The sequence below is a fragment of the Mauremys mutica genome, chromosome 1 (genome assembly GCF_020497125.1).
Source record: "Mauremys mutica isolate MM-2020 ecotype Southern chromosome 1, ASM2049712v1, whole genome shotgun sequence".
NCBI classification, from domain to species: domain Eukaryota; kingdom Metazoa; phylum Chordata; order Testudines; family Geoemydidae; genus Mauremys; species Mauremys mutica.
In genome coordinates, this window is record NC_059072.1 from 206,742,099 (window position 1) to 206,756,350 (window position 14,252).

General features: G+C 40.5%; 1 protein-coding gene across 2 annotated transcripts in view; it reads left to right on the top strand.

The window, feature by feature from the left end:
- The first annotated feature begins 256 nt into the window (after positions 1-256).
- The window catches only part of SLC37A1 (solute carrier family 37 member 1), a 55,222-nt gene continuing 41,226 nt past the window's right edge, over positions 257-14,252 (top strand). The window contains exons 1-7 of one of the 2 annotated variants that reach the window (XM_045002552.1): positions 257-584; positions 905-1,013; positions 4,391-4,660; positions 6,501-6,582; positions 8,399-8,525; positions 12,325-12,403; positions 13,874-14,009. In XM_045002552.1, the coding sequence (XP_044858487.1) occupies positions 4,605-4,660; positions 6,501-6,582; positions 8,399-8,525; positions 12,325-12,403; positions 13,874-14,009 (480 nt within the window). In that variant the 5' untranslated portion in view covers positions 257-584; positions 905-1,013; positions 4,391-4,604. Of the gene's footprint in view, positions 585-904; positions 1,014-1,081; positions 1,158-4,390; positions 4,661-6,500; positions 6,583-8,398; positions 8,526-12,324; positions 12,404-13,873; positions 14,010-14,252 lie in introns of both variants that reach the window. The other variant, XM_045002553.1, reaches the window with a different exon arrangement.

Genomic DNA, 14,252 nt, shown 5'->3' on the forward strand with positions numbered 1-14,252 from the left:
ACGGCGGGGGAACGTTTTTTCTTTTCCACTGAACTTGAGGGTTTTCATCTACAGTGCACTTCAGGTAGGACGGTGGTTACAAAACCTAAAATGTGTGCCAAAACCGGTGCCCTGACACTTTTGCCTTTTAACCAGAAATGATTTGTAAGAATGGAAACAAAGCGGTTTGGGAATTAAAGGGCTACGGTTCGCATAGGTGGGTGCCTAACCCTAGCGAGTCTGAAGCGCTGCTGAGTGATACACGGGACAGGTTAACTGTATAACGGGAGGGAGGGAGCTGTGTCTCCCGCGTACTGTAGCTTCTCCTCTGTGCAGCGAGCACATTGTGCAGCTTGCTTCTTCCTGCCTTGTATGTGGCGCTGCTTCCTTATCAGAGGGGCGAGGTGGGGGGAGGCGCGCCCGGCAAACAGGTTCTTTTATAGCACCCGGGAAGCTGGGGCCGGCTGAGCGTGAATGAAACAAGAGGGAGCCACGCCTGCAGCTCAGCTAACCAGGAAGTATCCGAGCAGCAAGGAAACACCGGCCGATGGTGCGCCGAGGCAGTGCACTGGGAGCCCTCGCTGATCTCCAGGCGCGATTTTCTGGTGAGCTGCTGTTCTAGGGTCTGTCTGCGCCTAAGCTGGGAGCAATGGGGAGGGGAAGGGGAGGCTCGGGGTGGGGGCTAGCTGGGGAGGACTACTGCTCGTTAGGGAGATGCCACAGCTGCCTGCCGCCGCCTGGGAATAATTATCTCCACCTATGCATGAAAGGGAGGGTGTGAGTGGCACGGCCAGGGGAGGCAGAGTTACAGCTTTGTGCTAATTTTCCACACAGAAGAAGGGGAGGGGGTCTTTATTTTTGGTTGCCCTCCTTCTCCCCCTCTCCGCCTTACTTATTAACTGTACCACTGCTTCACTCTACACAGTTTGCGTGGAAGAGGTTGTACCCAAGATGATCCCAGTCCGGCACACTCTTGCATGAGTAGTTCCACTGGCTTCAGTGAGACTAGACTGTTCGCACGGGTACCCTTTCTGGTAAGGGAATTAATCTGTAGGGGTGAAACAGAACGTCTTCCATCAGCTGACATCCTCATTTCCCCTAGGCAGGAGGTTGAGGGTGAATCATCTTTCCTGCTCCATTTTCCCAGGCTGACCGTCAGTTGGATGTCTGGATGTCTGGTAGGGCTTGACATTTGATGGAAGCTAGTGTCTTGTTCAGAAATAAATTCTGATTTTTTTTCCTCTCATGTGGGTTGAAAGAGTTGTTAGAATCTACTAGCTGCAGGTCCCAAGCAGGAAGTTTCCTCAGAGACATTACTGATAGATAACCACCCTGTGAGGTGAACTTATAGGCACCATTTATGCAACCGATTGTTTTGCAAGAAACCTGTCTTTGTCTTGAAAAGGGAAGATCGCAATTGGGTGTGTTTATCTAATGTAAGGCACAGTGTCTTGGACGAGCAACACTAAAGCAATGATGAAACTCAGAGAGAAACTCTGCTCTGGGTGGTGTGGAATGTGAAACGGATCTGCAGTGTGTAACCAAACTTTCCAGGATGTAGATTTTCATAAAGACCAGGAAGTTCCCCCACCTGTTAAAAAAGATAAACTTAGATTCTCTCTTTCCTCTGTTGTCAAAATGCTCTAGGAGCAATCATTATGCAGCCAATAATGACTATTCATATTTAAATACCAGGTTGTTGATTCATCATGTTGACACTTTTGGTGAGTGGGAAGTTGTTACCAATACAACATTTCAGCATTAATGGTCATCTCAGACCAATACAAGCTATGTTGCTATTCCTGAAGGTTTTGTTTTTTAGGGTTTTTGTTTTGAAATCCCTTATGAGTTAAAACAAAGCATATGCCTCATTTGTTTATTAAAATAATTTATAAACTAATGAAAATAGCAGTTTAGGGCTAGATTTTGGACTTTGTGTTTGCTTCAGGGAATGAAAAACTACTTACATCTCTGCATGGTCTATCGGGACCTTGGGTCCAAGCATGCAGAGGTAAGTGGGTGCTGCATACCTGCTTACTCTATTTCTCCCAGAGTAGGTGGGAATGGGCAGAACCTTCTCTCCAGTCCCCCAATGCACTGGGCAGCACAGCTTAGGCCAGTGTTGAGGGTTATTGCAATTTGCTGCTGTTACAGGCCAGCAGCAAATTACTATACCTTCATAGAGCAAGGAGGAAGCAGGGTGGGGAATTATGCCTCCGATGCCTGTAATGCACAGTGCCTCTGGAGATGATGCAGCATATGCACAACCCTAGTTCAGTGCGTTGCCTAAAGGCCCAATCTAGCCCTTAGAATGCAAATACCATTTCAAAGTTAATTCTAGCGTGCCTTCCACAACGCCGTAATAGAATGAGGAGATGGTAAGGTATTCATTTTTCCAAGGCCGGATTTAGGGGCAGGTGATCCAGGCAACTGCCTGGGGTGCTGGACTTGGGATGGCGCCGGGCTCGCAGATTTACAGATCCTAGCATGTAAATGTATTGTCTTATATGACAGAGTTAAATCATGCATGCAAATCATGCATCAAAGTCATGAAATAGGCAACAAATGCAATAAAAAATAAGGTATTCAGAAGTTTAACAAATGGAGCGGGGGGCACCAAAGATGTTCCTTGCCTGGGGTGCCATTTGGTCTAGGGTCAGCCTTGCATTTATCTACCATGCTTGAGGTGCCCTTTTCCTGCTATTCAGTTGCTGCTTTTAGGTTAGAAAATTAGGTCCTTAGTGTTACTGAAAACAAAAGACTAGGAAACAAGTTAAAACGGGTTTTTTTATGATTTGTTTATTTACACTTGCTTTAATAAAAAAAGAAAATGATTCATCCGTAAGTTACCTAGTATACTTGCCATTGCCTTTGTAACATACTACTGTCCCTTTCAAAAAATTAAATTAATATTAATACTTAATGATCACATGCTGTCATAGAATTAATATAACTGTTGTTGCTATGGCTACATCTTTGTCACTCTTGTCACAAGAGTCACAGATTCTCATTTTCTCTTTTTTTTTTTTTTTTTTTAAAACCACTTCAGACATCTGGTGAACTTGTGGGTGGTTGGATGGATGTGATGATAAACAATTTGAATTTTTTTCACTGAGAACTTGGCCTGAGATCTGCTCATAAAAACAGAGTTTTGAAGCTTTATGTGGGTGGTGGATAAGAAGGTGAAATCAGTCCCTACAAACTAGTGTCAGGGTGCTGTGTCACACTTTCCATGCAGCTATTATTTCAGCCTCCTGCACCAGTTATATGAGGCACAGAGTTCTGCTGGAGCTCTGTTGTGGCCTTCGTACCAACCTATGTGGGACTTTCATTGAAATATATATAGGAGGTGTGTGGGCATTCCTGTGTAACTGCTTCAGCAGCAGAACCCTCTATACAGGGTGTAAATTATGTGGCTGGGGGGGCCTTCAGCAGGCTGTCCATACCATGCATGAATTTCACTCATGAAGAAAGGAAACATTAAACCGGGGTCAGGAGGAGAAGCTAAGGGAACAAGTGCACAGCAACAAGAAAAAGATATGGCAAGCTAATGGTGAATTCATGGTGAGACTTAAAAACAAAACATCTACAATAGAGGTATTTAGGTTAGATTTAGAAAGGTCAGCTTTGATACAATCGTTACTGTGTTAAATACTGTCTGCTGTTGGAAGAGCAAAAGCATGGTTCTTATTTGTGCTAAAACAGGAGAATAAAGGTTAAAGGAATAAAGCTCACAAATCAATGCCTCTGGCTGCCATGTGACATCTCCTAACAATCCTATCCTAAGACAAGTCCTAGTTATTAGCAATAGTGAGTACTTTAAAATAAGATTTTTCTTTAGCTTACATTCTTTTGCTCATCTAGGGAGGTCAGTCTCAGTCTTATTACTTGTCAGCCTCAGCCAAACATGCCAAGTAGCAGCACGACTGGTACCCCATGTACCTGTCACAAAGGTTATTGTGCACCTTTTCCTATTAGAGAAGAGGGTCTAAAACAACTATGTTGGGCCAGGAATTGGTAAGTTCCCTTTGGCATCAGAAATTTGAGTGCATCTGATGTTTTAAAATACATCTTTTCCTGGTAGCGAATTGCCCACTTGCAGTCTCTCAGGACCAGAACCAAAATCCAATGAAATCAATGGGATCTTTCCATTGACTTCGGTGGCCTTTAGATCACTTCCTCCATGAAGTCTTTTATCTGTACTGACGTCTTAAAGAAAAACTTGTTCAGGCTTGGTACCAACAAGTAAGAAAGTCAGCCTTTGGAAATTTGTAACTTTTTCAGTGGTTTAAGCTATTTCTCCAAAATTTTGATGTCTATAAAGTTGCAGCAGTTTATTTACATTATTGAAAGAACCACTGATTAAAACTATAATTAAAATGCTAACTTTTCAATTTTTTTTTTTAAACAGTTGAGTGAAGGGTTGGCCATTCAAAGTGACAGAAAATATCAAAGAAGAGACCTCAAATGAGATCTGCTTAGTGTGACGTCTCTTCAGAACAGTTCCACAAAGTGCAATTACACGACGTTCCGAGCATCTTTGATTAAAAAGCCTGACCCTAGGACAATCCTTTTCCAAACGTAGCATTTTGTCACCTAAAATCCAGATCCTGGCAGTGAAGTAAATGGCTCAACTTCCTCCTGGAGTTCGCTTCATCGTTTTATTTACAAGAGATCAGTGGTAAGTTTTCAAGTCTATATTACCGACATCCATTTCGGACAATATCAGATTTTTATCTGAGAAAGATTGTTCCTTTGACTCAATTTCTCTAACTTTTTATTTCTTCGAATATAAAACAAGTCTTTGTTAAAGAAAATGTTGATTTAATTGCAAAATGAAGAGCATGGCTAAAGATTTTTTTAATCAGGAGGTTTGACGCTAGTACAGAGTGGTATAGGGGTTTGGAGTACATTTCCATCACCATTAGTTTTGTATGCTAGAGAATAAGTGCTTCCCCCGTTCTGCTTCACATATTATGTGCTTGGGAGGTGGATCACAGCCTTTTATTTTGAGTTGCTTGGTTTACGTCTGTGGAAAAAATCAGTGTGTTTATCCTGGACCCAGATCTTTTGACAACTTTTTAATTCTGTTTTGGTCTTGTCAGCTCTTTTTGTGCTTTCGAGGGAGAGAATTTGTTACTTTTATCTTGAAATCACTTATTTACTGTAACAAAGGAAAGAAATCAGTACTTGCTATTTGAACGATTTTTATCATACACGTCATCTAACAGAGCTGCAAGGCAAGAGTCATTGCAGTTTATTAAATGAAATCTTCAGTAATGGGCATAACAGCTGAACACCCCAATGTATGTTGTTATACCAAAACCCAGATGGTATGTTTGGGTAGCCTTACTTGCAGAGTCTTCTGTGCTGGTTCTACAAGCTAAGCAGGGTTAAACATAGTCAATTCTTCGATACGAGACCTCCAAGAAAATCCAGGAAACTGCCTGTGCTGGAGGATGTGTTAGCAATTTGTAACTTGTATGTTTGCCTCTCAGTCAGTACTTGACCGATGCCTTAGAATAGCATTAGGGTCTGCTATTTCTGGAGGTACCATCCATTAGACAACACCCAAAACTGAAATCCTGGCCCCTTATGGTCACTAAGGATCCTGTGGTGACTTTTGCAGTAGGAGGCATGTTGGTCATGTGTCTTGGTGCAATACCAAATATACGGTATTTACAGTGTGCTGTGGCTACTTACACATCTATTGGAGATTTAAATAGATACATTATACTTGTTCATGCTTTTGCTTATATATGCAGACAGACAACTGGATGTTATGTAGGATGTTGAGCTGAAGATATACAGCATGTAGTATTCTATAATATATCAGACCGTATACTTAACAGGTATTGGTAAGCAAAGTAGGAAAAGAATCTACTATAGTATAACAAATCTTTCAAACTACTCTTCTCCATTTAAAAAAATGCACTAATGGTTATAAAGTAGATGTGAATGAAACCATCAGTGTAAAGGCAAGCATTCTCAAACTTTTTTTTTATAGGGTGGATCACATTTCATTGTCATAGGAACACACCTCTCACATTTCCAAACAGATCACATCCATTTGGCAACTACAATTGCTTACGTGGAAAAGCAATAATAGGAAAATAAGTAACATTGTTTGTTTGTTTTTTGTTTCTCTTTTAATATGCATTAGCAACTGGAAAGAGAGAAGAGCCAGTACCATGTGCTCTGTCGACAACCAGTAGTCCCCACACCCTCATTTGTGAACCTCTGGGGGTAAAGGTGTCACAGGTGCAAAAATTATGTTTTGCTTTGATGCTGGCTTAAATATAGAAACTATTGACATTGCTCAAATTTATACCCCAATACACAGTAGTTAGAATTAATTTAGTCTCTTTAGCTTCCAGGATTTATGATAACGTGAAGTGAAAAAAAAATGTGAAGAATACTTTGAAATATTTTGTTTTATGTAAGATGGTGGTAAATATAAATCTAGTGATTGAAATCACTTAGAAATATTAAAATAAATACTGATTTTTCTTTTGTTACAGGTGCAGGGCCTTCATTTTTGTTCTTACCTTTTTGTTATATGCTAGTTTCCACTTGTCAAGGAAACCTATTAGTATAGTTAAGGTAAGCAACAGTGAATCATTTTTGTTTAAATAGCCTCCTAATTTTCTCAAACAGGGAAGTATACTTGTGTGTGTGTGTGTGTTTTCAAAGACAGTGTTAAACTTTAACCCACAATGAAGTAAAAACAAGTGCCGATAATTACAGTTGTCGTACCATAGTTCCATGCTATACATTTTTGGTGAGACCACACCTAGAATACTGCACATACTTCTGGTTTTAGGCCCTTACATGAGTTAAGCTAAGTACGTGTGTAAGTGTTTGCAGGATCAAGGCTTGAAATCTTAGAAGAGTTGCTCAGAGCTGAGGAATCTATTGAGTGAGTAAATTGTGTGCATTAGATCTTTAAAACAATTTTGGTTCTTGTGCAGTACTATGCATGAGCTAGTGCAGTGATGTCAGAGAAATATAATGTATTTCATTTTCACCTTTAGACTTTGGCAGTACATTAACCGGAAATTATTTCTCATGTATATTTTTAACTTTATTGCTCAACAGCCTATTCATATTTTTTTTTTAAAAAAAAAAAGCCTTGCTCCATACAGTAAATAAGTAGCATTGGACCTGTTATCAGAATGCAAATTGCTTAGATATGGTTTCATTGTTTACATTTCAAATTGTCAAGTGTTTCATTAACCTTTTGATTTCATTCCCACTAAGAACCTGTTTACACAAGGAATAAAACTGACATTAGCACTGTTTCTCTGATCTGTATAGACTGGGATTGTCCATATGAAAACCACGTTATCTTACTTTAGATTATATTTGGTTAGGGTTATAAAATAGCATTTTTTTTAAGAGAGCATAGTTCTCAGGAATGAAATTTCCATCCATACTGCTCTGGAAATCAATGTTAGATCTACCTGTTGGTAGCTTGGCCTTAAGCAATTACTTGATCTAATTAAAAACTAATAAACTAAATCCCTTCCTCCCGGTATCTCCTTTGAAATTTCCTGCAGTTTGATGTGTCAAACTATATTTTCTATTTTTATTTTTAGGCTTAGTGGTGTTTCTCCCCCCCCCCCCATTTTTTTTTAATACTTCCAAAAGCTGATTGATTTTTTTTTCCAAAGTCTGTTTCTGCAGTGTCCGTATATTTTACTGTTCTGTTTCCTTTGGGCGTAATGATACGCTAACTCATGGGCTCCAATCCTCCAATGTGATCTGCACACACAGATCCCTACATCTATGTGGAGTCCTGGTTATGTCAGTGGAACTCTTCATAGACCTAGAAGTCTGCTCATACCAGTGCTGCAAGCTGATGTGCATGTGCAGTAGTTGTATGCTTGGGGATGAGGAGGCATGTTTAAGATATAAACTGAAAAATAAAATGTTCTTTGCTGAAGGAAAGGGCATTGCAATGTTCTCAGATGACGTAAGGACACATTCTGCCCTTATTCACAGCAATGTAAATCCAGAGTAACTTCACTGAGATTAATGGAGCTATTTCAAATTTACACCTGCGTGGCTGAGAACATCACTTACATATGAGCATTTTTAAGAAAAATATACCATTACCCTTTTAATGTTGTGAACAGATCATTTTTTTTCTTGGGGGGGGGGGAGGGGACGGAAGAGGAAGAGGTATTCTGCTTCTGTTTGATATGTATGGTATCACGTACCACCCACCTTGTCTCTCTAATATCAGGGCACCAACACAGCTATAACAGCACTGCAAATTAAAAAGGATAGATATACCATTGACTTAAACGGGCTTTGGTTTGGGCCAATAAATAGCTAGATTTGTTAAATTTGCTACTGTATTGTGTATAGCAGGATTGGCTGAGTTTTATATTGTCAAATTCTCTTTCTACATTAGGGAGAACTACATAAGCACTGTGCTCCTCCAAATGAAGTTGAACTCAACTCCTACAAAGAATATGCCATCCAGATTCAGCCTGTTAAAAAGTTATCTAATGAGTCTCAGTGTGGTTGGGAGCCATTTGGTGAGTTCATTTGCATGCTAATTTTGTAATAATGATATTTATACAAGTGTTGTACCTTGTTACTTATCACAGGGATTCTTCCCATGGAAAAACGGGTAGGAGGGACATGTTTTGTTTTTAATTTAACCTGGCTAATATGTTGTACGTGTCCCAAATGAGATGAAGCTTTAAATGGCAAGTCTCTTACAAGAACTTCTTTTTCCAAATAAATTATGAGTTCAGCTGCTGAAGGCTAAACTATTACACCTGGTCTTAAACTTTTTGATGGAACAAATTTCAGTTAGAAAATGCAGATTTGTCAAATCTAAATGTTTCATGGGAATGTGGTGATTCCACATATGTTTGTTATGGAAATGTGACATAACTGATCATTTTGGCTTTCTCACTTCATTTCATTTTGACATTTATATTTTATCAAATATATTAGATTTTATATGGTCCTGATGCTATTGAAACAAAACAATTCAATGCTTCCAGAATTTCCAGTCAGTGGAAAAAAATCAATGTTTCTGATTTGGAACAAAAACAAATTTTTGAAATGTCAGAATTTCCCATGGAATTCTAACCAGCTCTATAAACTGATGCCATGCACATTCCAGAAATGCTGGCACCTTCAAAACAAAGAAAATATGCTCATTTAGAAAACTAAATTGTAATTAAAAGGCTATGTTTTGCTTATTTACAAGTTAATACTGTAATACTTTGAATATAATAACTGAGATTTTGAATAAGTGCTTGATATCTTGTGTTCAGCATCTGATCATAAATAGGGAATGTCAGTAGAATAGAAGATCCTAGTAACCTGATAGCCCAATAGCAAAGGAGAAACTGTTCAATTATTACTAACTAAGGCTGTGATCCTGCACTCTCAGCTATGTGTAAGTAGACCCCTGTGTTATCAAGTGGCCTGGTAACCCACTATATACTTGTAGCTTTGGGACTCTAGGGCATACTCCTGAGTACATACCTCTTGTCTGACACCCTTCCTTAGGAAATGGGGTGCTGCCATCTAGCCATCCTAGACCCTGACAACCAGTGTTTGTGACCCTAGTCACCGGTCTCCCCATCCCCCATTGCTTACACACACTCAGCGTTCCACCTAATCCATGGGCGCTCTGGGGCTCCTAGTTTAACCTTTTTGGGGAAAATGTGGCAGTTAAGCAAGGAGCACAGGTTCACCAGAAAAATTTCTTCACCACAGTGACTTTGCTGATAAAGCACTACAGAGCTTCGCAAATGACAGTCCTGAAACACTCTCTCCTCTAGTCTGTGCTCACTCCTTCTTTTGAGTCAATGGTTCATCAGCCTTTCAGGCTGAGTAGAGTTCTCCTTTAAATTCTCCTTACACTGCTCTTAAATAAGGCCTCTGCTTTTGTGCCATGTGTCACAGTTTCAGGGAAACTGTACCTGCATATTTGATATTGCAACCACCTGCAGGCTAGTTGGGGACCATATTCTATGAAGTTTATGAATGATTTATGTATCACGGTGGGCCAGGGAGTGTATGCAAAGCTCCCCAAAGTGTGGCACTTCTCTGGAGGTGTTTACAGCCTGAGTGATTTGCCTCCATCACCCTTCTACTGCTTTTCGTTCCTGGAGGAGCTGGTGGAGTTGCCTACAATCCCTGGTCTAACGTGATGTAAAAACCATTCATACAGTATTACTGCATCCAACTATACTGGATGCAGTTGCAACATCTGTCACACCACATGCTCAAACTGGGGGCTGGTCTACACTAGAGAATTAGATTGACCCAGCTACATCACTCGGGGTGTGTGAAAAATCCATACCGCTGAGTGACATAGTTAAGCTGGCCTACATCCCTATGTAGATAGTGCTAGGCCAATGGAAGAATTCTTCTGCTGACCTAGCTACCATCGCTCAGGGAGGTGGATGTACCACACGATGGGAGAACCCCTTCAGTCGCTGAAGTAAGTGTCTGCACAGAAGAGCTAGAGCAGCACAGCTGCAATAGTGTTGTAAATGCAGACCTAGCCCGAGAATCTCCAGATCCACCAGGCATACTTCCCAACCACCTGTGGCTGTCTTCTGTGGAGAAAGACCATTGTTCTGTGGGATGGTCCAGCAGTTGAGAATCATTCACAGTTGATAGCCCTGGATTGCTGTCAGTGTGATGGTCCTTCAGTGAAATGTCAAACACCTTTCCGGGGCCAGGTAGCTGCTGGGAATGTTGTACAAAAGTCTGTCCCTGGACAGAGTGCAGACTGGTGTTCAACACATGGTACAAACCAGAATTCATGATGAGATACAGACATATCTTACTCTGTCTCGCTCTGTGCCTGGGTGAAGCTCCATTAAAGGGCTCTGTGTGGGTGTAGGGTCTGCACACATGGAGTTCAGTGCATGACTGGGGCCTAAAAAGGTATGACAGAGTAGGTCCCAAGGGGGTAAAAACACCTTAAACTTTTTTCCTTTCAGAAGCCACTGATTGAAAGTTACTGTTGAGTACAGTGTTATATTCAACAGATTTCTAAAAATAATTAATTTAAAAGCTGAAAATTGCAGGAAATTACGTGGTATTGAACAACAATGTTTTCATGACCCTTTTAGCTTGCGTTTCTTTATGAAGTCAGTCTGTCACCAGGACTAATTTGAGGCCCAAGTAGTAGTGTTCAAAATGGGGACGGACGGGTGGTAATTCCGACAAGTCCTGATTTTATTTTATTTTTTTTTCCAAATATCTGCTACTTAAATGCTTGAAGTTTGGCATGCGCTTTAGTCCCTGGCTGAACCGAGCCTGTGTGCAGTTCATAGATTTTGTGCATAAATCCAACACCTGTTTTTTAGCTGAACATTTTCAATCGATAGTCATTCTCCCATCACTGGTCGAACAACAATAAACATTTTAATTACCATGTCATCTAACCTTACTCCTTTTCATCCAATATTTCAAAATAATGGCCCTGATCCTGAGATTTGTATCTGTATGGAGGGCCTCTTGGCATGCAGAGAGCCCGATTGACTCTAGTGGGCTAATAAGAACGGCCATACTGGGTCAAACCAATGGTCCAGCTAGCCCAGTAGCCTATCTTTTGACTGGGGCAGTGCCAGGTGCTTCAGAGGGAAGAAACAGAACAATTAATGAGTGATCCATCCCCTGTAATCCAGTCCCAGCTTCCGGCAGTCAGCGGTTTAGGGACATATGGGCTGCAAGGGCCCACACAAGCAGGTTTGATTACAGGATCAGAGATAACATTGTAATGGAGGGGAAAAAATTGAAGAAATATTTATTTTCTAGTATTAAAGAACAAAGCACAACATCCTTTTTTAATTTTATTGTTTTTTAAAAGTAGTTAGTCTTTGCGAGATGGCTTTTTAAAATTTGCTTCCGCCATCTTTGCAGTTAGTACCTGACATATTTGAAAAGTATATTTTCCTTTTAGGGAATTTTTAAATATATTTTTGTAGACTTTTATGAACTTTGTTCTCTTAGAAGCTTGAAAATACAGTATATTTTGCTAATAAATTGTGGTTTCCATTTCCAAATGTTGTTTTTGTATGAATTGGGTAAGAGGAGATTAAGAATGCTTTGAACAATGTTTTTCTAATATGTAATAGATGAAAACAGAAAATATAGTATTCTTTGGTTAAGTAGAATCAAAGTGTCAAGAAACTGGCATTCTTTTTTTTTCTGCTAGAAAATTCACTTAGAACTAAAAATGCCTATAGTGTTTTTTTTTTTAAAGATTTCCAAGACCTGTACATGAAATATATAATAAGAGTTTGAAAGCTATTGATAAACTTATTCCACTGATTTGTTTTGAAAATGTTTTCTTAGACAAGAACAATTACAAACAATTACTGGGAGCCCTGGATTACTCATTTCTGTGTGCTTATGCAGTTGGAATGTATTTGAGGTAATTCTTTTAGACTTTTTTTTAATACTTCTTGAATTATTGATTCAGAAGGCTGCACTGCTTCTAATCTGTTATCCTTCCCTTTTGGGAAGCTTCTGATGAATGGTCACTGAAGAAGGAAGGAGAAATTTGGATTGTCTCATACACACAAAGACCTGATTTTAGGGCTTGTCTACACTACCGCGCCGGGTCGATCTAAGATATGCAACTTCAGCTACGTGAATAGCGTAGCTAAAGTCGGCTTACTTAGATCTACTTACTGATGTGTCTTCACTGCTGTAAGTCGACAGCTGATACTCTCCCGTCAACTCCGCTTGCACTTCTGCTGTCGACTCTGGTACTCCACCAGAATGAGAGCACTCACCGATCGATTTGTCGCATCTAGACACGATAAATCGACCCCCACTGGATTGACTGCTGCCTGCCGATCCGGCAGGCAGTGTAGACAAGCCCTTAGGCACATTTTTCACAGTGACTATCCTGAAACCCTTACAGAAATTCATAGGAAGGATTCTTACTCCCTTGAACAGAAATGAATCACAGGTGACAATCTAGCCCATATACATCAATGAGTATGTCTAAATAGCAGCTTTGTAGTTTTATTCCCAGATCTGGTAGACGTATACACTGAGGCTATCACAGTGTTTCTCAAACTGGGGTAGCCACTTGTGTAGGGAAAGCCCCTGGCGGGCCGGGTCAGTTTGTTTACCTGCCCCGGCCGCAGGTCCGGCCAATCACGGCTCTTGCTGGCCGCGGTTCACTGCTCCAGGCCAATGGGAGCTGCTGGAAGCGGCGCAAGACGAGGGACTTACTGGCCGCTGCTTCCAGCAGCTCCCATTGGCCTGCAGTGGCAAACCACGGCAGTGGGAGCCGCGATCGGCCAGACCTGTGGACGGGGCAGGTAAACAAACCGGCCCGGCCCTCCAGGGGCTTTCCCTACACAAGCGGCGACCCCAGTTTGAGGAAACACTGGGCTATCATGATTAAAAGCAGCAGTGTGGCTGTGGTGGTATGGGTGATGGCATATGTTAGCCACCTGAGTACATACTAGGATCTTGGATAGGATTGTATTCGTGCAGCAAGCCCAAGACACAGCCTGCACTGCTACGTCTGTGCTTCTATTTTTAGTGCACTAGCTCAAGCAGGGCTAGCACATGTATATCTGCATGAGTTGGGAATTACACCTCCCTACTGCTGTGTAGATACGCTCAACGTGAAGAATCACGTGGAAAGTAATTCCCATTATGCCCACAGTAAAACCATTCATTTCTTACAATATCAGCATTTGTTATGTAATGAACCAAATATTTATTATTTAATTGCTTGATTTTTAGTTAAAATTTTTGTTGAAACTTGTAGGGAAAACCCTAATAGATCCAGAATTTGAACATACGCTTTATGCGCTATGAAAGTTTGGTGTGTGAAATGTTTCTTTTAAATGTTTTTTTCTTTACCTCTGTACATTCTCAGTGGTATAATAGGAGAGCGACTGCCTATCCGGTATTATCTAACAGTTGGAATGCTTGGCAGTGGACTCTTCACTGCAATGTTTGGGTTGGGCTATTTCTATAATATACATAACCTGTGGTTCTACATGATAGCTCAGGTAAGTGTACTGTTTGTTTCCCTAGATTCGTTGGCTTTCCATATTTATTTTATTTTCAGATGTGAGTAGCATTTAATGGTTACATGGCTAGATGCATTCCGTTCTGGTTTGAATGTAATTCAGTCTTGTAAGAGATTACTTGCCATAGCATCTCAAGAAATACATAGTTTTAAAAATAAAGATATGTTTTAAATGAAATATTTTTTTAAAAAAACATGAACTGTTTAAAATCCCAGATCATTT